The 23,010-nt window shown below is 35.0% G+C and overlaps 1 protein-coding gene across 34 annotated transcripts in view; it reads left to right on the top strand.

Moving 5' to 3' along the window:
- LOC146001468 (zinc finger and BTB domain-containing protein 8A-like) overlaps window positions 1-23,010 on the top strand; it is a 212,921-nt gene that overhangs the window by 60,149 nt on the left and 129,762 nt on the right. Inside the window, exons 6-7 of one of the 34 annotated variants that reach the window (XM_083138804.1) lie at window positions 10,433-10,754; window positions 14,608-14,699. The exons of 26 other annotated variants lie outside the window; for them this stretch is intronic. In XM_083138804.1, coding sequence (XP_082994930.1) covers window positions 10,433-10,737 — 305 coding nt within the window. In that variant the 3' untranslated portion in view covers window positions 10,738-10,754; window positions 14,608-14,699. Of the gene's footprint in view, window positions 1-533; window positions 1,744-5,089; window positions 5,468-8,496; window positions 8,918-10,432; window positions 10,940-14,607; window positions 15,032-17,866; window positions 18,331-20,540; window positions 20,908-23,010 lie in introns of those variants that run through there. 7 more of the 34 variants (XM_083138808.1, XM_083138816.1, XM_083138802.1 and 4 more) reach the window with 7 other exon arrangements.

Here is a 23,010-nt window from a genome sequence, read left to right as displayed (position 1 = left end):
ACTCATACTCATCTTTGCGATTAGCCAAAAGTGGTAGAAAGGAGAAGTAAATTAAAACAAGTCTATCAATTCAGTTTGCAGGGTTTTTAGGAACTCATGTTTTCTTTTGTAACTGATTTCCACAATATTGCGCCCTTTTCTAGGTATCAACCAAACAGCTGTTTACAATTATATTTTTTATATCCATGATGTATGATTTCTAAATACTTTAATTTTTGGATGAATTTTATAATGATTTTTTAACATTTGGTATGCCCATTCTCCTAATAGGTATGTTAGTATGCGATTTTTCTTCAAGAAGAGCTGCAAGCTTCAACATGTGATGCTTGCTTTGTGTATTCTAGAGGCTTGACTGTACCCACTATGCTATTCAAACTACAGTAAAAGAAGAAAGTAAATGTGCATCAGGTTTTTTTTGCTTTGATTCTACTTTTCATTTGTTCTCATCAGACCTTATTAGAGATGAATGAATACATTGTATAATATAAAAGGCACATCTGTTATAATTAAAACAGAATTTAATCCTTTTGTAGGAATTCATGGGACTACAGGAAATGAATCCAGTTTGGTTTTTCATTTTATGCAACAAGAAAGTTATTCGGTGCTACAGACTGTTGGAGTTGATGAGAAAAAGTTCTCGTGCACTGTTTGTGGAAAGTTTTTTCGGAACAGATCTGCGTTGTGTGATCACATGGCCTTCCACCAAGGGACATCAAAATGCAACATTTGTTCCAAAGTTTTCAGCACTGTTGGTAATAAGAAAAGGCATGTTTTTTTGATTCATGGCATCGTTGAGTAACTTTCATGTAGAAAGCAAAAGCATATGCAAATCTTTTCTTGTATACAAACCAGGGAAGAATTGAGTAGATACATTTCAATGTATGTATAAGAAGAAAGTTCTATTGCATGCAATTAGTTTGAAACTGTAAAATTTTAAAAATGGAGCAGCATGTTAGTTTTCCATAGAAAAATCTAGTTCTTGAAATACTGGGTGGGAAGGTAAATACAAGAACAACAGGGTGTCTACCAGTCAAGAAAAAGTAAAGAAATCAACAAAGTAGGTCAAGAAATTCAAGAAGTTGTACTTGCGGTAAAGAATTTTGCTATCATGATGACTGATGATTGATTTACTTTATTTTACTTCACTTTTCTGCCCCTTTGGCTAATTGCGAAGATAAGGATGAATGGTGTTAAGATAAGATGGATGAAGGAACAATCAAATACCTATATAAGGATGACAACACAAGCTCCACATAAGATATACTGGCTGTGAGTCTAGATGCCAGAGCCTCGCTAGTCTGCCAAATGCAGTCCAGGATGCATTAGTAGATAAAGCAAGTATAATTCTCAACTTCAGTTTCTATTTTTCATGAAATAAATATTTATTTTCTTAATTGCTAATTTCAAAATTTACCTAATTAGAGGTCAAATAAATAACGGTTAAGGAAAAGAAGACGACCAAGAAAAAGTCAAGAATTTGATTTTGGTAGACACCCTGAATAAATTGTCAATACCATCATTACAGATCATTGTACAAGAGTCAAGAAATATATTCTTAATGTCTTTGGCATTGATAACAGTTAGGCAAGTTTTCCCGTTCTTCCATTTCATGTAACAAGTGTACCAGAATTTACTGAGAAGCATCATGGCAGATCATAACATGCCCACAGACTCACTAGCTTTGCAGTTGCATATTTCCATGTATGTGTGAATGACATTTGAATTAAATATGATATTACATGTTAAATACTTTTACCATCATTGACTTGTTGTTTGTGGTTTCAAATATGACAATGCAATGATTGAAGTATTAAAGACAGACAATTTGATTATTAGCTATCAATGGCACAAATTTTTTATGTAAAATTGCTGTCATGTTTGGTTTACAATATTTTAGAAAAACACAATCATGAAACATCTTGGTACTTTCCATACTCCATGACACTTCCCACTATAGGTTGGAAAGATTATTTTAAAAGTGCTGAACTATACTCCTTTCCACACAATGCACTCTAGATGATGCAATTATTGCCTACCAGCAGTGTTCAAGGGATACAAATCTGGTATTTCCCCCTCCTTATATTTGTCCATCAAAATATCAATTTCGATTCAAGAGGTAGAAAAGCGGTATTAAATATGCAATATTTTCATTTTCTGGGAACCATTTTCATGTTTCTTGAAAGTGTAACTGCAGCCTTATATGCATAGAAAATGTGTGTAGTTCTAAGATTTCAGTACAGTGACCTTGGCAGTTTAGATTGATTGTGTGTGTGATTGTGTATGTATGTATATACAAATGGTTCTTTACATAACATTGTTTATCTACATTTTGTGAACTTGCAGGAAAAAAAGTTCCTTGGAGTATTTGACCAAGGCTTCTCTCATATGGAAGCAATACATAGAAAAACCACAGTGAGAAGCATATACACATGTACAAGAGAAAAACGTACATTTTGAACAAAGTATGTATTTATCGAATGGTGGATAGTAAATCAATTTACCCCCACCCCGAAATCTAATCTTAACACTTAATGCATAACAATTATACTGGACATCAAAGATTTGGATTCTTATAAGTGAATAGTCATTCATTACACATACTGTAGAAATTTTTATTGCAATCATCGGTGTCAGGTTTTCATAAAGCTAGGCTTGCAATGCTAGTTTACGTGCAAATAATATGCCATCACTTCACTACTGTCAAATGAAAATTATTTTTAGACATAACAAGAGTTCTGATTTCTATTTAAAAAAAGAAGAAAAAATACCTCATGCTGATTCTCCCTTTAAGAATTGTGAATGCCAAATATAATAATAAATTTTTGGCTATTGAATTGTTTATATCATGATAATTAGCACTTTGGTTCATTCCTTATAATTCTGCAATGGTGGATGAATTGTCTTTCAGTGAAAAATGTTTAATATTATAAATTTCTCTGCAAATGCTCTAGGTTTGTATACTTTGAAGGAAGATAGGTCCGATTTCTAGTCATTAAAACTATTAATTTACCATACATAAGGTAATAAACTCCTATATATAAACTTGCCAAATATTGATTAGATGTTCATGTGAATTTCTTGTGAGTAATTAGTGATAAAGTTTAATTTCATACTGGTGTGGTATACACTGAAAAAAATATTGTAAGCTGTTGTAATAATACTGGTTTTGAAGTGTTCTCTATTACAACGATGAAATTTTGTAACTGGCATACAAATTTGTCCATTGAATGATCTACGACATGCAAAAAATTGTGGAAATGTAACATGAAATTTTGTTTCATAGTAAAATAAATGTGTGATATAAACTCCAGAGTATTATTTTTTTCCCTTAGAGCTTATAATACACAAAAAAATTAGAACAGTTTCTGTGTCAACAAGTGTGCATTTTAAAATATTTACATTCCCTGCAAGATTCCGTCAGTATTTTCAAAGAATGTTGTGATGAGGAATGTGAAGATCACACACGGAAGTAGCTAGTTCTCAATATTTTGATTAGCCTTCCTATACCAACATGTTTTTAGAGACTTGCTTTGGGCTCCAGCTACGAGATGCATGCAGGTTCGAGTCTCCTGGGGGGGGAATTGTAACAACTTTTCTTCTGAGATTTCTGCCAGTGTAAGGGACCGGTGGCCACCCACCATCATGAGGACATTGGGGAGCTACGAATGAGTAGTGTAACCCAGTCATGAAAACCTACAACAACTGGGATTTTGTCGTGCTGACCTCACATCACCCCGTAACTGGTTGGTTGATCCCCCACTTTGGCAGGTGGGAGAGAGGCCAGCAGTCACCCTGGTCCTCTCTGCCTGTTCCACCACGACTTATTATTACTGTACAGTACAGTATCATGCATGAAATCAGATTTTAGTCTTAATTTACTGTACTGTAAAGAAGTATGTTATCTGTGGCTGCTTAAGCCATACTGATTTAGTGAACATACTTTTTCTGCACTGAATTCGATGTCCACACACTGAAACCCTTGGAACACATCTTTTGCTGTCCTCGTCAGCTTCACCTCTGTTTCCTTCCATGCTGGAACTGCCTTCCATAGGCTGTCCCTTGCCTCAAACACACATTTCATTGTTAACATGTGTCACAACCGACTTGACCGTAAAAAGCACTGTATAAGGAGGTTTGTTTTGAAGTACCGTACTGCACTGATGTTGCTAAGAATGTTCATTTTTCAGTTCACCAAAAACAAAGTTGAAGGTTCACTGTTAAGAAAATCTGTAATGCATTTTGGGTCAGGACTAGCGATTAGGTTCATTGTAGCCAAATGTCTACCACATCAATTATTCACTGTTCTAATAACCGTAGCATCATCAGAACAATTGGAGAACTTCATGAAATGATGCAGTAGCTTGCTCCTATCTAGAAAGCAGCAACAATAGGATTAGATGCACCGACTTGAACCACCATATGAAAAGCTACCTGGCAAACCTTTGCCATGAAAGAGCTGTTGCATCAAAGTTCAGTTTGAATTTACAAGTTATTTGTACTGTTATTATTGCCCCAACTTGTAGTTGTAAAGTAAATGTTATAGCTCTCTAATAATAGATATGGGAATCACTTGGACTGTTAGGAATCCTTAGGTTCGTTTTATCAGTATTAACAAACAGCTTCAGTCACTGTATTTAAGCAACGCCCTTGTTGTTACAGAGCAAGGACGACATTCCAAAGTGTAATTTTGAATGTGTGTGTTGCATTCATGTTAAACTGAAAATTATTATTGTGATGTGGAACTTTGTCCATTTGAAAAAATATTAATTTTGTAGATCACTTTCACAGAATGTTCTGGAGGATTCATTTTATATGTGTATCAAGCTTAAGAATGCCATTATTGTGTGCATTGTATTTACAGTAGGGAGAGAAGTGTGCAATTCTTGCTTACTTTTCTGTTCTTTAAGAGATTAAAGCGTTTGCTTGGAATTTGTGAAATTTGACACTTTTCGAGTAGAGAATAGTTGAATTCCTGTCATATATGTTGTCAGTCATTTCTTTATTACGTGAAATTTTATATATTTTTTATTAAAATATTTTCAAAAAATGAGCTGGAACTAAGCATTTCATCAGTCTTCCCCTCCTGCAGGACAAGGAAGAAGTGGATACATAAAGAGGGAACCGGATAACATAGATGCTTTCCCTGGAATTATGGATACAATTTCCCAAAATGATGGAACACACACATCTGATGATCTACATCATCTTGTGAAAGCTGAAGCACATGGAAAAGTCTGCAAGCAATGCAAAATAAAAGATAGAAAAACCCCCAAGGGAATTTGCAAGCAGACTCGTTTTAAATGCAAGGAATGTAACGTGTGCCTGTGCAAGATACCATGCTTCACGGAATACCATACTGAAAGAGCCATTGAATGCGTCCCAGTGCAGGAATATCATTTAGTTGCGTGGGATAATTTGTTGAGGGGAGGTTTCTTGTAATGACTTTCGAATGTGAGACTTGTTTATTTTACCCTGATTGAAATTTTGTAATTTTTTACATCCTCCGGCAGTGAGGTTTTCTTGACTAGGAATTTGTGCAGCATAGTTGAAACCCATGGCATTTGACTCTTGTCTCTAATACAGTATATGTTTGTATTTAATTCTTATACAGGATATTGTTGGTATTTTAACTCTTTGCTACATTCATATTTGGGAAATGAGATGTTAAAATGCACATCTTTGACTTCTTGTAAATGAGACCAAGATTTTACTTATAGGTTGTTTGTCAAGAGCATTCCAATCAAACAATATGCATTGAATTTTATTATTTTAGGTTTTAGTAACTAATCTGTCTTCTTTATGGTAATATTTCATTAGTGTTACTCTGCAGGGAATATTCCAATGAACTATATACACACTTGAGTGTTTTTTTTTTTAAGAAGTGCTTTTTTTTTTTCAATTTTCGGCAACATTTAAACAGTTATTCTTTATCAGCAGTTAGTAATGTATGAATTAACATCTAATTTATGTGACTTCTGTCATATTTTAAAATATAATTCCCCTTACATAGATTCCCTGATGATGAGAGCAATGTATGCGCTTGAAACATTGGAAGCTAACACCGATTTAACCTGGCTGGTAAACCGAGAACAGTTGTTCAAATCATCTCCCCAGGAAAGCTACGATTCCTATCCCTTGACATAACTATAAATCTGTATACATGTCTTACATTTTGTTACTTCAAAATTCAGGCAACACATTTATCTCATAGATAAAATGGCAGAAAGCATGTGGTGCTCTCCAACTGTGTTTGATTTGAATGAAGACATGATAATTTAGTTTCACATCCTGGTATCATTTAGTAAAACTACTCTACCATCTGACCTACTGAACCAGTTTTGACTCCCTGTAATAGTTGCTCTGCTGTTTTGTATGTTGCAATAGTTTTTTTACCCAGAAATATAGGTGTACAGCAGACATAGAAATTACTTGCATTTCAGCTGCAGAAATTTGAGTATTATTTTTATCACTCCAATCACCATTTATTCTGCAGGAAGTTATATCCTTAGATAATATTAAATCATAGCATTTGGTTGTAAGTTGGATTCTTTGTTGCTAAGGGATGCACAGATTGAAGAAATTGTATTTTATTTTGACAGCAATGGGACAAATTAATCAATACTTTATTGTTATTGACCAGTTTGTATGTAAATTTTGCTGGTAATTTGATCTATTTCTATAAAATACGAGGGGGGGGCTGAAAAGTTCATGAAATCACCTAGAAGAAATACAGCTGGAACAACCATTTTAATACATTATTCAACGTATTCCCCCCGAAGCTCAATACACTTTTTACAACGATGTTTCAACATTTGTAACCCTTTCAAATAGAAGGTTTTGTCCTGCCGTGCGAACCAGCCCTCCACCTCCTCAACCAGTGCCTCTTCGGACCTAAATTGTGTACCTTTGAGATGTTTTTTGAGGTTTGGAAAATGGTGATAGTCGGACGGGGCCAGATCAGGGGAATAGGGTGGGTGGGGTACACAGGTAAAGCCCAGATCCGTCAGCAATTGCATGGTTTGATGGGCCTTGTGCGAGGGCGCATTGTCCTGGAGAAATTGCACACCATTGCTCACTTTTCCCCGACGTTTTTTCTTCAGAGCCGCCTTCAGTTCAATCAAATATTGGGAATAAACAGCAGCATTGATGGTTTCACCCTGTTTAAGATATTTTATGAGGATCACACCGTCCTTATCCCAAAAGACCGATGCCAGAACCTTCCCCGCTGATCTTTGAGTTCGGAACTTTTTCGGTCGAGGAGACCCACTGTGGCGCCACTCCATGGATTGCTGTTTAGTCTGTGGGTCATAATGGTGAATCCATGTTTCATCTTCAGTTACCAGACAGCGCAAAAAATCATCAGGCTGTTGAAACTTGCGCACGATCTCCCGTGACATCTGCACCCGTGTTCTCTTCTGGTCAGCATTCAGACATTTTGGGATCCATTTCGCACTGAGCTTCCGCATGTCCAGATACTCGGATATTATGACACCCACACGCTCACGCGATATCCCCAGATACGCAGCAATGGTTTTGGTGGATATGCGCCTATCCTCCATAATCATGTCGTGCACTTTGTCAATGTTTTCCGTGGTCACTGCACTTGCAGGCCTGCCAGAGCGGGGTTCATCTTCTGTCTCACCATGTCCCGTCTTAAAACGCCTCACCCATTTGGCTACTGTTGTATATCCTGGGGCATGTTCCCCCAAAGTTTCATGCAAAGTTTTATGGATGTCCAAGGGGGATTTGTCTTGCAACACGAAAAACTTGATGACACTGCGAAGCTCATTCTTCTCAAATTTTCTTAGGTCCTTCGCCATCTCTTCTTACTGAACCTGAAACAAAAAAAAAATAACAATGACAAAAGGATCATATGCAGGAAAAGAGGTTTACAATATATGTTCTTTCTAATTGCTACAACGATTGTTTTCAATTTTTATTTCTTCTGGGTGATTTCATGAACTTTCCAGCCCCCCTCGTTTAACCTGTAATTCAGTGCTAACTTCTGCCACTTTATTATTTTTATGAATATAGTTTTTTTTAATGTACTGTGGCTTCGTGAATTTTTAAATCAGCAGACAGTTCCTTTTCTTAATGCAAAGATCCAATTCCAATCACCTGGTAACTTACATACATTTATGGGCTACATGAACAATTTATAGTCTTCCTAGAGCATTTGATATGTAGTATTCAATCTGTAAAAAATCAATTTTATATTTATCCATCCTTGCTCTTTATGCTGCCCTTGAAACCCTTTATAAGACAATGTATATAAATCACAAAACCTAAATACTGTAGTTCAGATGCAAGTGCATTTCTTCTAGTTTATGGAGAAATTCAAGCATTATGTAACAAAATATTTTTCAATTTTTTTTTTAAAAACTTTAGAAATATCTTAAGTTATTATATTTGTAACAAATGGCCCTCATTATTTTGTTTTTCTTAATGATTAATGTGAATGAATTAAAGATATTGTTAGTGTTCCTCATTTTGTAGGGGGACTGTGGAGGACTGGCATTGCTGAAGACATTGTGAAATCAACAATGGCAACTGGTGAGAGTCTTTGTGAACTACCCACTACATTTTATACACAGGGCCAAAGTAGTAACAAGGAAAAAGCAAAGATAGCTTTCACCTGTCAAATATGTAACAAGACTTTTCACTATTTAAACTCTCTGCGGGATCACTTGCCTGTTCACCGTGGTGCTACAAAATGTCACATATGTTCCCAAGTACTAAGCAGCAGAGCAAATATGAGGCGTCATATTCATGTTGTACATGGTATTCCATAGAATTCATGAAACTTTCATGGCTTCTGTGGCTTGTACATACTGTAAAAACAAACCTTGTATTTACAAAGTGTTTTCATTCATCTGATGTGATTTCGAGAGAATATGAATAACATGGATGCTTGTAATGATATTTACATTTTGCATGTGCTTTGTTTGATGTAAAGTTATTATTTAGTAAATAAAAGAATTTTAAAATTTCAGAAATTTCAAGTTTCTGCAAGTTGCATATGTAGTATATTTAACTTCATCTGGAGATTTACATAAAATGCTTTTGAGAAGTTGTGAATATGATATATTTGAATTCATTGATGGTATAGTACTTTTTTTTTGCAATTTATATTGCAACACACTTTTTTGTGAGGAGAGAGAATTTTGTGTTTTAAAAGTAAAATTTGCTAATTATATATTGCACTGTGTTTAATATTTGAAACCAGTATTGAGTTTTATGCTTCCTGCTTTTTTTCTTGTTTACCATATTGAAATGTGCTAAATATTTAACAGTTTTCAAGAAAACAGTGTAATATAAACTTAATGTCAAATTTATTTGTAGAATACATGACACACATCCATGAAAATTTAATAAGCAATATGGATGAAAGCAATATTTTAAATTCAACACACATTTTATCCTACTTGTTACATGTGCCAGGTTTTTAGTTTCTGAAGTGTAAGAAGACATTTTACATTTTTTTTAGTGTCACGCAGATGGTTTCCATCTTACAGGTGTTGGCATGATGACAATTTTATGTGTGGTTTATGCATATTGCAATAAATTCATAAAATGAATTATTCAAATATAAGTTCTAATTTTGTTCTAAACATTCATGTATCCACCCCCCTCCTTTGTTTCCTAATCTTCCAGTGATGCATATTTTTTCCACTTTCCAAAATGCCCACTGGAACAGCTTGGTAGTTAAAGCTAGAGTATTATGCTTCTTTGAGTAATTTACCTTCAAAAATGTGGAGATGCAAGGAATTTGGCCTTGTCATTAAACATAATGGAGTGTTGTAAATTCACACCTTGGTCATCAATATGTTGGAAAGTTTTAAAAACTGGACCTACTTTTATTCATATAGAAATGTGAAGATTTTTTTTTTGTTGATTTTAAATTTGTAACTTGCATGGAATCAAGAAGAGCGCAAGTAAAAAATTTATTCATAACAGATAATTAAGGATTTGTTATTTACACATTATCTCTTGACTATTCTCATAATACATTTACAAGTGTGTGCACATATGTACACATACACACACACACACACACACAGAGCAGAGGGAGAGACAGGCGTATGTGGCATTTTGGTCAATTCTGCTTTTTCTTTGAGTGCAATTTCTCAGCTGCAAAGAATGGAAAATCGGTGATAAAGGGAACAATTTTTTTCTTTACATGGATAAGTGGAAATCTATTTTAAGAAAATATACAAGTGTTTCGGTTTTTAAGTCCATTTTATGTACAAATAGGCTAATCAGCACTAGGCCTACAGTTGAAAGTAAGATCCGAACCATTGTGTACCTACATCCACCGGGCATTAACTCATTATGTTGCTTTAAAAATACATTATTTTAAATTCAATATATACATATTTTTTGTGAAATCGAAGTAAATTATGCATACAATTAATGTTCCCTCCTTTTGTAGGAGGACAATGGTGGACTGGTAGTACAGAAGAAAACAGAGAAGCTATTGGATCAGCAGTTCGTGTTTTTGGTCAAGTAGCCAATAAGTTTCAGTTAGTAAGCAAACAAAACCAGAGACAGGATATGAAAAAACCATTCAAATGTGAAATTTGTGGGAAGAACTTTCAACACAAAGACTCTTTACAACATCATATGCCTGTTCATTATGGAGCAACAAAATGTCATATATGCTCACTTGTGCTAAGCAAAAAATCAAATATGAAGAGACACATTGTCATGGTGCATGGAGCTCAGTTACATATGTAAAGATTTTCCTCTTATGTGTGAGTGTGCACCTTTTGAATATTTTTGAATTGCTCATTATGTCAGTTTTACTATTAAAATGATATTTTTGGGATTAAATTGATATTTCGAGATACAAGTAAAATGTAAATTTATATACTTGGATTAAACATTTGTATAACATTTCACGGAGAATATGACCTGAACATTCTTTGAAGCACATGTTTCTCCTGAAATTGTAAAATATTTTGGAACGTGAAAATAAAATTTGCATAAATAGTACTAAATAGAATAATTCATTTGTTACTAAGGACACATTTGTACAGTATTACGTACAGCACAAATTGTCATAGAAATCAAGTTTGTGTGTGAATGTGGAAAGAGAGAGAGAGGCGGGAGAAAGATGAAAGGACAAGAATATAATGTTGCATTGTGTAGAGTATCCTTCTGTCTTCATCAAATTGAGAATCTTCATTTAGTTCATTTTCACAACAATCTTCTATAGATATTTCGTGACGCATGTTTAAATGTACTGTTATTTGAAATTGAATCTTAAAAATTATTACTGTATTTGCCGACACATAAGATGCACCGCCGTATAAGATGCACCATTTTTTTTGGGACACATTTTTGAGGAAGAAGCTTTATCACTTAATAGTATACGAGGTGTGGCTAGAAAAAACCGGACTGTTGCTACAAAATCTTTTATTGGTTATTTTGTACAATATGAACATTATCCTCTTCAAAGTACTCCCCTGAACTATCGATACACCGCTCCAAACGAATCTTCCATTTCTGGAAGCAGTGCTAGAAATCATTTTCTGAAATCATGTTCATGACCTGCGTCGCTTTTGTTTTCACAGATTCTACGGTCGTAAATCTAGTTCCTTTTAGTGCTGATTTGACCTTTGGGAATAAAATAAAGTTGCATGGAGTGAGATCCGGTGAATAGGGTGGATATTCTAACACTGGGATCCCATGCTTGGCCAAAAAAACCTTGACTGACAATGCCGTGTGGACAGGAGCATTGTCCTGATGAAGAATCCATGACTTGCTTTTCCACAAATTAGGTCATAGTCTTCTTGGTGGCTCACGAAGGGTCGTCAGCACCGTAATAATGTTGGTTGTTTTGCAATAGCTCGAATACTCAAGCGACAATCTTTTTGAATCAATTCACCAATATTTGCAATGTTTGATTCCGTTTTTGACATGCAAGGCCATCCAGGACACGAGTTGTCCACGATTACTTCTCATCCCTCTTTAAACTTTGAAACCACTCAAATACTTGCGTGCGTGATGAACACTCATCTCCGTATACTTCCTTCAACAAACCATAAGTTTCTGTGGCGGATTTTCCGAGTTTCATAAGAGACATCAAATTAATATGATGTTTCACTTTCACACTTAACATTTTTCCGACTGAGCACAGATGTACGGTTCACTTCGTCCACAAGCTACAGCGGAACTGATCGCCGTGCACCCTGGGAAATCACGGAGTCCATAGGCAGGATATCACATTGTAGACTCATGCACCGCTTGACCTTGACGCGCTTGCCGTTTGTCGACAGCAATATCAATCCGGTTTTTTCTAGCCACACCTCGTAATTAATGTACAGTATTTCATACATGAAGTAAAATGTATGTCAATTTTTAAAGATAATTTACCTAATCTAACTAGGAAAGAATACAATTTAATCTTTTCCACCACACTGCAAGGAAGTTGTCTAACTAGGAACAAAATTTCCAGAGATGGAGGTAATCAAAAACTCACCCTGTTTTTCAGACCTATTTTTAAAGGGAAAATTGCATCTTACACGCTGGAAAATTCGGTAATTTTCATTAATAAAGTACATAACATTAGGTTGCACAAATTAAACCATTATTAATCTAGAACTTCAGGCTTGTTACCCCATTCTGTTGGAATTTATTCTTGACAATGCTGTCCTCAAAAGATATTGTTCTTGTTTGGGTCTTTTTTTCATTCCAAAAAGTATTTATGCTGAAATAATGACAATTATCTGGAAAAGAGGGGGGGGGGGTTATGTACTAAACTGAACTCCAGGGCATTAACAGCTCTTTGACTACAAAGATGTACAAATTGCTTTATGTTGAGTGGTGTGTAGTAGAATATACTAAGTTCCATAATTGACCAGCCACCTCTATTGTGCTTGCGATTTTGGTATTCCTACTGGAATCAAGCTTTACTAAATGTGATAGCACTACCATTCAGCACTCCCAAAATATTATGCAATTGGGTATTTGTTTAGGTTGTGTTCAATTCAAGTGAATTGAGACACTTGTCTTATTGACGCACGATATTTTGCTTTCTCTTGTCATAGACACTTCCTTCCTGGGAGTTCATCCAATCCTTAAGACATCAACAATTCCTTGTTCTTGAAATATTCCCCCCAACCACACATTCATCTTTATGAACAAATGAAAAACTGCCTTGTGCAAGGTGTAGACTGTAGGCAGGTTGATCAAACAGTCTATGCTACTCGCGAATAACTTCGTTTACTTTCTGCACAAGATTATCGGTCAGTAAAGATTGCACCCTATTTGACTTTTATGTCATAATATGTTTATGTTCTTCTGGTTTGAAATTTTCGGCACCATTCCTGCATACACAATACTCACCCTTCATTGCATACCAGCTGCACTATGCCCTTCCACGTGCACAAATCAAATCACAGAGTGAAGTTTCACACTTGGCAGGAACATCAATGGAGGCAGCCACCTTTCATTGTTTGGTACAAGGAGAAGCAGTGATCAATTGAAATGGATCCATATATATTTGCTTCATGGGTGGGGTGAACATGTAGTGGTAGGTTATTGATGATACCTAGAGGCATGCATATTTCGTTTTTGACGAAAAAACGATATGTGAAATAACACATTGTAGTGTTAATTTTTCTTGTTTCTGAAAGGTGAAGGTGCATTTTCCTTACATGTTTTGTCACAAAATGATGCGAAATGAACTGCAAAATGTGAAATAGATTCTTAAACATGAAATTTAGCGTTCATTTACTGACGCGACACTTTCTGAAGTCAGAATTATCCTGTGAGTTATGCAATTATCAGAAAAATGATTAATTCTGCTGTAAATATTTGAGAAGAAAAAATGAATCCCCTTTTTCAGGAATAAACTTAGCACATTTATGTTATTACCAGAGTATTATTAGAAGGGATATGTTTATTTTTTGTAGTAAGTACAGTTTTTAAATCAAAGTTTGGATTATATTCACATTTTTAAAGCCAAAATGTAATTTTATATACCACTTTTTCACCACTATAACAGCAATTTTTTTTTTTATTTACCGCTTATGAACCTGAAATTGAGTGCTTTTGTACCGAAATTTTGCTTCTTTATTTACCAAAAATATGTGCCTCTAATGATACCTAAACAAATACTGTGTCACCTTGCAATTTTTTTTTTATGTGCTTGCCAGAGGAATTGACAAGTGTCATTAGAAGTTTTGAGAATTTTTCATTACGATGGCATACAAAGCTTGTTCATCGATATGATATGCTACATGATTATGTAGAGAAGTAGTATAGATGTTCATGATAAATGTATATCCCAACTTTTCCCTTTTGTTTTTTGTTTCATTTCACCAACTTACCAGAAGTTGATTTCCGGATAACTCTTGTGACCTTGGCGAAATATATATTGCATTTTTTGTGTTCTCATACTCTATCCAGAATGATTTGGGTTGAGAAGTAAAATTAAAAACTTTAGCCTTAGATGCCTAATTGAACACACATTTTGGCACCTCCAAGTGTTTGATTAGTTAGTACTATCTTTGTCTAATTTTCCTGCTTAATGTACTTTTTCATGAACACAAATAAACCTATATCATGGAAGATAAAGTGAGGTTGTTCCTCCTTTTGTAGGAGGACTGTGGTGGGCTGATCCAACTGAAGGAAAATCACTAGCAACTCGGTCAACTGCTCATGGATTTGGTCACATTCCGGAAGAATTTAGTGTAGTGAGTACAGTCCGAGAGAAACACTATGGAAAGAAGGGTTTTAGTTGTGCCATATGTGGGAAGAACTTTCAGCATAAGAACTCTCTGCAACACCATATGCCCATCCACCGTGGGGACACTAAATGTTGTATATGTTCAATTGTGTTAAGCAGGAAAGGAAATATGAGACGCCATCTTTTGTTGGTTCATGGTGCTCAGTTGGAAGAATCCACATAATTCAAAATAAATTGCACCTGTTTTCGTATGTGAATTTGCAATAACTCGCTGTCATGTCAGTTTCAAGTAATATTTATTTGAGAAGCAAAATTTCAGGTTCTTGTAAAGACTCAGCATATATGTAGTATTTTAACACAGAGATATCATGAAAAACTAAATATGCTGACCAAGGCAGTAATTTATTTTATTAAAAACATAAACTAAACGTTTATGTTTTTAATAAAATAAATTACTGCCTTGGTCAGCATATTTAGTTTTTCATAATCATGGAAACAAGGCTTAATGGTGTTATAAGAGATATCATCTTAAAAGAATAAAAAATTAAAAATTACTACATGATATGCAGTTACAAGTGTGCAGCATTTGCTTGTAAATATGAAATACATAGTTCTGAAAAGAATTATACAAGTATCACAGCTAATTGTAGGGCATTGTAGAGATGAGTGTAATTTGTACATTTTATTCTCTGTGTTTGAAGGTTAATATTTAAAGCAGAAATTTTCATTACTTAGACAGTGCATTATTTGTAGGAAAGAATTTTGAAATAAATAAAAGAATGTACGGATTAACAGTATCAAAACCTAACCTAAGTGGCTCCACATAATTTTCATTTCGTTTTTCTGCTCCCAACCACTATGATACATATTCTGTACCTTTAGGGAGATTTTGCACCAAAGTGACAAGGGACATATTTGACAGGCATTAAACTGATATGTTGTTTGAAATGGAACATCAAGAAATAAACTATCCTTTCACTTGGGTGTTGCACATGCTGCTTGTCTCCTGGATGTCATTCCAAACTCCCCCTCGAGCACTCTTTTTTCAGCATGCACAGTGAAATGTTTAGGCAGATAGGAGAGATTGGCTACTTGTGTGCAGTTTGTGGTCCAGTGTCACTTGGCATTTTGGTGTGAAATCTCCCCTTAATAAATAGTTGAAATCTGGAAAAACATTCACTGCATGCTAGAAACTACTTGTTCCGCAAGTTCTGCTCATACACAACCTCACATTTTGCAAAATTCAGTTTCCTTCTTCAGTACAAAAGAAATACAATACCAAAGGATGCCATGTGGTGGTATATATACACACTGAAGCTTATCTTTTACCTATCCTGGTGGTAAATTCCTAAATGCTACCTTTCTTTTCCATGAAAAGGCAAGGCAATCTTGATCATCATTGCGAATTTACTTAGTAGGTTATCTGAGTAGACAAATATCAGGGAAGACTCCCTTTGTGAGAGCGGAATCCTTTATAAAACCCATGTTGTAACATAAGAGAGCCTTTGCATACATTTATGTTTTATACCTTTTATTGTTAAGAATGTGCACCATGACTACACATGTAACTTCCACCAGTATCATCACAATTAAAAAGAAGAAAGAAAAGTTGCCTCTTTTTTAGCTACTGTGCATGGCAATGCAATTGGCATCTTTATTCTCACTCAGAGCAAACTTCTCGGAAGTTTTAGTCGTGGTTTTGATTTTATGCAAGTTCCACTTATCTATTCCTTGGAAATTTGTACTCTGTCAAATCTAACCTAATTTATGTTGGCTGCAACTGTAAAAGTATGGTCCAGAATATCTGCTACCTTTATTTCACTACCGTGACAATTTTGCTAGATGCTACTTTTTGTTTTGTTCTACATTCATAGAGTTCTTCTGAAGTAAAGAAGTATTCAATTGTGTGAGTGTCATCCACAGTGTGTACACCCAAGAAAAATACTTGATAGGTTCATTTCCCTTCTTCATAATGTTTCAAGAGTATAAAATTGGTTGATGAGTGAGTTTTAACTAACTATAGCATAGTCTGCACAAATCAGCTTTATGGGTCTGTCTAGAATTACTGTTTTGCTTCCTCAGTGGCGAAGCATGTGCAATGTATACTTATGAACTTGGCCACTAAGGGTCCCAGGTTTGAGTCCTGGCTTGAGCAACCACGTTTTTCTGAAACCACGTTTTTCTGAAAGTCCTTCATTTATTTCATCTAGTCATAATTAGCCAAAAGTACTAGAAAAGTGATGTAAAATAACTTGCAAGGAAATATTATTTTTGCACATCCGTATTGGTTGTTGTTTCTTTGCACAGCTCAGTCTCGTTAAGATTTTTCACCAGCTGCACATAGCAATTATTAAGAAACTAAATAGGAGTGAAAAATTAGTTGGCTTATTTTCCTGGAAGACTATCTTAGAATCATACAAATTGTGCAAACACACCATTTCCCATAAAAAGAATTCTTAAAGTCTAACTGTAATTAAGAGTTGGATGTGTGCTTATAGTTCATACTTGAAACTGTAGAGTGTGGGATAATTTAATTACAATGTAATGAAGAGTCATTAAATATAATAATGATAGTAATTATACTTAACAACAACTTGTTTTGGCCTTTGGCATGTAATTTAGTACTTATATGCTAAATGCACGGCCATGAAATTAGGCAGGTAGCAGAAGGTCACACTGTTGAGAACATTGATCTCGTTGTAGAGTTGATCTTCGTAATCCATGTGTTACAAATTTGACAGTATTTGCCCAAAGGTCAGGGATGACACAAAAGTGCCCGGGAGAGAGGTCGGTCTGACACTCGAACTAGACAACGAAGCTCGGTTGACATTGCCACACAGTGCGCGGGAAACAGCGACTTTTGTCCCGCCCTCTCTTTGCTTTTCCCATATGCAATTCTGTCCAGCTACCCTTTTTTTTGGCCGTGCATTTAGGCATATCAAATAAAAAAAACACACTATTCTGAAATGCAGTGATTATGTTTGTTGGTTTCTTTTACCACAAATGTAAGTTTCTTGGTAAAAACATTTGTGTCAGTTTCAAGTTGTGCGTTTATGGTGTCTGTTGAAATAACACATGATTGTATTGTGTGCTGGTGGAAAATTTATTTTAACATTTTAGAACTACTGGATATCCACTAAGATAAGAGTAACATTTATCCTCCATTTATAGGAGGACAACCAGATGAAGGCATTGGTATTGGATGGGAGCAAGAAGCTGTCTCTGAGTGGTCCAGTCTGACATCGTACAGCTTGCGAAAAAGTGTTCACACCTCAAGCTTTTATTCTTGTGAGAGATGTGATAAAACATTCCGCCACATTAAATCTCTTCGGTATCATCAAGCAATGCATGCAGGAGAAACTAAATGTAGCATATGCTTGCATGTTCTGGGAAGAAAGAGTGATATGAAACGTCATATGCGTGCAGTTCATAATCTTTAGTATGCTGGTGGCATTGGTTTCACATAACATCGTTTGAGAACCAGAGGAATGTAACTCCAAAATTCCAGCTTTCGGTTTTAATGTATCTCCACATCTAATCCTTAGTGGTAAAGTGTGTCACATATCTCTAATTTAATAACTTTTTTAGAGTCTGGCACATTTCTAATAATACTTTATTTCCTCTCTCATGTAAATTTGATAAATTGGAGTTTCATCCATCTGGTTCTCACACGACGATACACACAGTGCTTGAAGTATTCAATTTTTTCGCATTTTGTTATGAGGGAATTTAAATGAATTTAGTAAAGTGGTTAATGGCTATTAAATTTTTGTACATATTAAAAATAAATAAGATTGATAAATAATTGGCGTAGGCTGTAAAATAGTAATATTTCAGGGAAACCTGAAAATATTTTATCTGATGTTAGTGGTCTACAAAGATTGATAAACAGTTTGGCATATATTAGGATGTGGTACTCAGTTTATCGTTACCCCCACCCCCATCTTTCTCCCACTCTCTCTCTTTCTGTGTGTGTGCGTTTTTGTTTTCATCCCTTCAACTACAAGCGCATCATTTTGACTAAAAATGTCCGAGATGTAGACATTCCAATGACATTTATTGTTTGTTTATAACAGGGATTAATTGATAGGATACACAATTTACTCATCTGGTATAACATGGAAAATATTCCATAAAATTCCCGAGAAGTTTTTCACACCAGGTGACATGGTTTTTGCCTTGCTAGAAGGAACTCCATTTTTTTTCTACATACATAACTACAAAATGTCAAAATTATGTACTCAATTACAGGCTATTTTTACATTGTAAAATTATCGGTATTTTTACCAATAAACAAATATACCCACGTCAATAGAGTAGTGTAAAGAATTGGGAGTTTACATAGTGAATATAAAGTATTTTGTTAACTTTCATACTAAATTTATGGACTCTAAATGTGCTAACCTTAAACAACAGTTAAGTTCATACAGAAAGTGTTTTTTCCTTGCATAAGGGTTAAAAGTACCTAGATATAAAACTTAAATGGCAATTCTGATAAAAAAGAAAACATTTATATGGAAAGTAATGGTTTAATCTATTTCTGCTGAGCATCCCTGTTTGTCAGATATCCTCTTTTACTTAAAACTAGTGTCTACGCAGACATGTTACAAGAGCATTCTTTGATAATGCATACTTATTTTTTAGGTCTGTATTCAATAGTACATTTTTGCAGATAATCCACAAATATATGATATATGAAAAAGTTGTTTGTATTGTGCTTTGTGATAAACTGTAGGACATTTTTGTTCTCCAGATGTAACCAATCATTTCACAGGAGCACAATTAAAGACAAAGTTAGCAACATATATGATTATTTATTATTCATTATAAACAATCCTGTAAAATTGAAATTGAGGTCATTTTAAGGAGGAACAGTTTCAGTGGAAAGACCCTAAACCACCCCCACCCCCCTGACCTTTGGATGCAGCGAGCTGGAGAAGGAGAGGCCTGTGCACAAGATGGTTGTGGGGACAGGGGGGACAAATCTTAATATTAAGTTTTTTTTTTTTTTTTTTTTTTTCTTGGGAACTTCCGATGGCATAGGAAAACGCATCGCTCCCGTGTCTCACCTTTGGCGCTAGCGGTCCCAGGTTCGATTTCCGGCGGGAGCCCCCAAAATGTTGGTGTTGACCCAGCATCGTGAGGACAATTGGGAAGCTACTTGAATAGAAGAAGTAGTGGGCTACGGTGACAAGCCAGAGAACAGTGGCAATGGGATCCGATGTGCTGACCATGTGTCACCCAATGAAGAAGCTACTCTGGCAGGCCCTGCCTTTTCAAGGGCTGTTGAGCCACAAAGAAGAGGAGAAAAAAACATGAATGGAAAGAGGACACAAATATTTTTTTTTGTAAGAAATGTCGAAAACTCCCATTTGATAAGCTTTAACTTAAGGTTGTTGCATTTTTTTCCCTCCATAACGAATACATGAGATTCTGAAAATTCTTATATTTTCCAAACATTGTGTCTAGCTTAATAATCAACTTGAGGAGAAATTCATACTCTCTTGTATAGTGAATAGCATTGCCCATTCCAATGATATTGGGATCAAGGCACACCTGGTGCAAAACTGTCACTCTTTGCCTTAGTGTCAAATGATCTATCCGTGACACAAGTTTGTTGGATTTTATACGTTGGAAACTACACATAAAAACTGCAAATTAATTTAATACATAAAGTTTTTTCTTGAATACCAGAATAAGAAGTTGTGGTAATTAAGAAACTTTAAAGTGAACATATAATTTTGAATGTACTTGCTTACAACTGAATACCTGATTGCTGATGAACACATTTTTGTGTAGAGCACTACAAGTAACTAAAGTAACTGCAACATATTTTCTTCTGTAGAATCAGACGAATTTGGGAGCCATAGTTCATCTTTTTCACTAAGAGAAGCCATCAAAACAGCTGGCAATATCCTATCGTCCATTGGAAGTAAAGACCCCGAGAAGTTTCCTTTCTATTGTGATGTATGTGGGAAAGGCTTCAGGCATCATGGATCAGTTAGACAGCATAGGACAATTCATACAGGTTCCACAAGATGTCCAGTATGTAAAATTGTTTTCAGTCGTACGTTTAATATGAAACGTCATATGTTGCAGCAGCATGGTTCCGAATTCTTGCTATCTGAAAATATGTAACTGTATTATACAGCATTGTAAAGTACTTAATTCAACTGTGATTTAAACGGAATATTTTCTTGTGTATTTTTATATTTTGCAAATAATATATTTTTCATGGAGTAAGAATATCCACCTGTCCTTGTTGGGCAGCTTATGTATTAATATAATCAAATGTTTTTTGTTTTTTTATTGCCAAGTTCATTTGGCTTCTTCAGGGATAAATTATGAAACTAGAGAAGAGTACCTTTTATTATGTCAAGATGTTCACACCTGGCACAAGCAAAGCCTTTAACCTTTTGTATTACTGTATGAACACCATGTGGTGGTTTCTCCTAGATTTGTAATATTTGTTTGGTCCTATTTGTAATGCAAAGAAATTAATATACTCATTTGCATTATTTTTTTAAATTCATGTAGTCTTTTACACATTTTTCTTAAGTACAGATCATTTTACATTCAGTGCATATTATGGTTGTTAGTATTAAAATTGCCCTCTTTACTAATTATATTGATATTTAGTATAATACCACATGTTACAGTTATTTCTGATCTTTACTTATTTGTAGTAAGAATTGAAATTGATATTGTTTACATTTACTGTAATTGAAATACCAAGAAATGCAGGAAAATCAATTTTTAAATAGAGCAAGGAGAAAGAAATGTAAAATTGTATTGCTCAGAAATTTTAAATATAAACTTGATTTGTGTAAGGCGCACTATGTATTATTTATCTTGTCGTCTTTGGTTATTACAAGCATAAGCACACAGTTTTTGTTGTGATGTTTCAGGAAAACACATGCTCCCTTCATCAGACATTTTTTTATGTATGTAATTGTATTATTTTTTGTCTTGAATGCATTATCACACAGAGCCATGTACTTAGCAGAATTGTAGTCTTCCATGGATTGGGTGTTACATTCATTGTTCTCTTTTTATTCATAGAAAAAATTGTAATGCATAAAACAAGGTCCAAAATTAACAGCTGCATGTCTGTTAATCTTAATTTGTTATATTGTTAAGCACTTGTAAATTGTCAATGGTTTAGATTTAATTAATCATCAGTTTACAGATATTTTCTGGTGCACTGGTTCTTGTTTTGAGGTGGAAAATTGTAATATCTGTGGATTTATCGATTTGACAGTTTTAAATATGTAAAGTGGAACAACAATAATTTCTCCTACTAAGCATATGGAATTTGTATGTTGGTTTAGTTAAGGAAATACATGGCCATTGTTTTCTTTATCAGTACACCCTTGTCTACACTGTTGAACTATTAATGACTTTCCATAGTAGGTATATGGGGGCTTATGAAATAAGATGTTCTCGTTGAGATGTGGCCGGTGAGAATTGAAGATGTAGCTTGGTGTGTTCATAAGCGAAGAGAAAAACTACGTTGATCTTCAGGGCAGGACAGTAATGCGAATAGTCATAATAAGCATTCACTTAAATCTCTTCTTATACCACCTGCTCGATGGAGAATGCTTTTACCTGTTTAAAATGAGGGCAAGAATTTTAAAAAAAATAGCAGACAATAAAACATTAAAACTCAAGTTTTGCAAAGCCCCCGACTGTGAAGGGGTGTGGGGGGGAAGCAGTGGCTTCCCTTGTCCGGCTTTCCCAATGTTCTTCAGTAAATTTTTTCCTTTCCAGATTCTTTTTAAGGTGTCCAAGCAAATGATAATTTTCCAGACAACATCCTAGGTATTCTCTTTTGAATGGCTTTTTGTGTAGCTCACTTCATCAATGTACAGTAATACTGTGTATTAATTCTGATCCCTTTCTCCTAAAATTGCCTGTTATAGGCTTGCAACTGCAACCTGGACTGTCAGTCAGGGATATACTCGGATCCATAAAACATTTGCGCTGCTCAAATAGAGCAAGCCTGATTTAAAATTGCAATAGTTTGCTGTTAAATAAGTAACTCTCTAGCCTTCTTAAACCTAAAGGTTTATGGATGCAGCAACACAGCTTTCCATCTATTCCAGTCCTAGGCAGGTCAATCCAGTCTTTTCCATTCTTGCCAATTTCCTTTAACGTTATGTTATCCCTCCATCTTCGTCTTGGCCTTTCTACAGGTCTCCCAACAAGAATGCTGTAAACTCTTCTTTCTTCTCCCATTCGTGCCACATGGCCTGCCTGCCTAAGTCTTCTGTGTTTTCAATATTTTTTATTTGTAATTGAATTATAGTGCTGTT

The sequence above is a fragment of the Lepisma saccharinum genome, chromosome 17 (genome assembly GCF_977018435.1).
Source record: "Lepisma saccharinum chromosome 17, izLepSacc3.1, whole genome shotgun sequence".
Classification (NCBI taxonomy): Eukaryota; Metazoa; Arthropoda; class Insecta; order Zygentoma; family Lepismatidae; genus Lepisma; species Lepisma saccharinum.
This window is presented reverse-complemented; position numbering and strand designations above follow the sequence as displayed.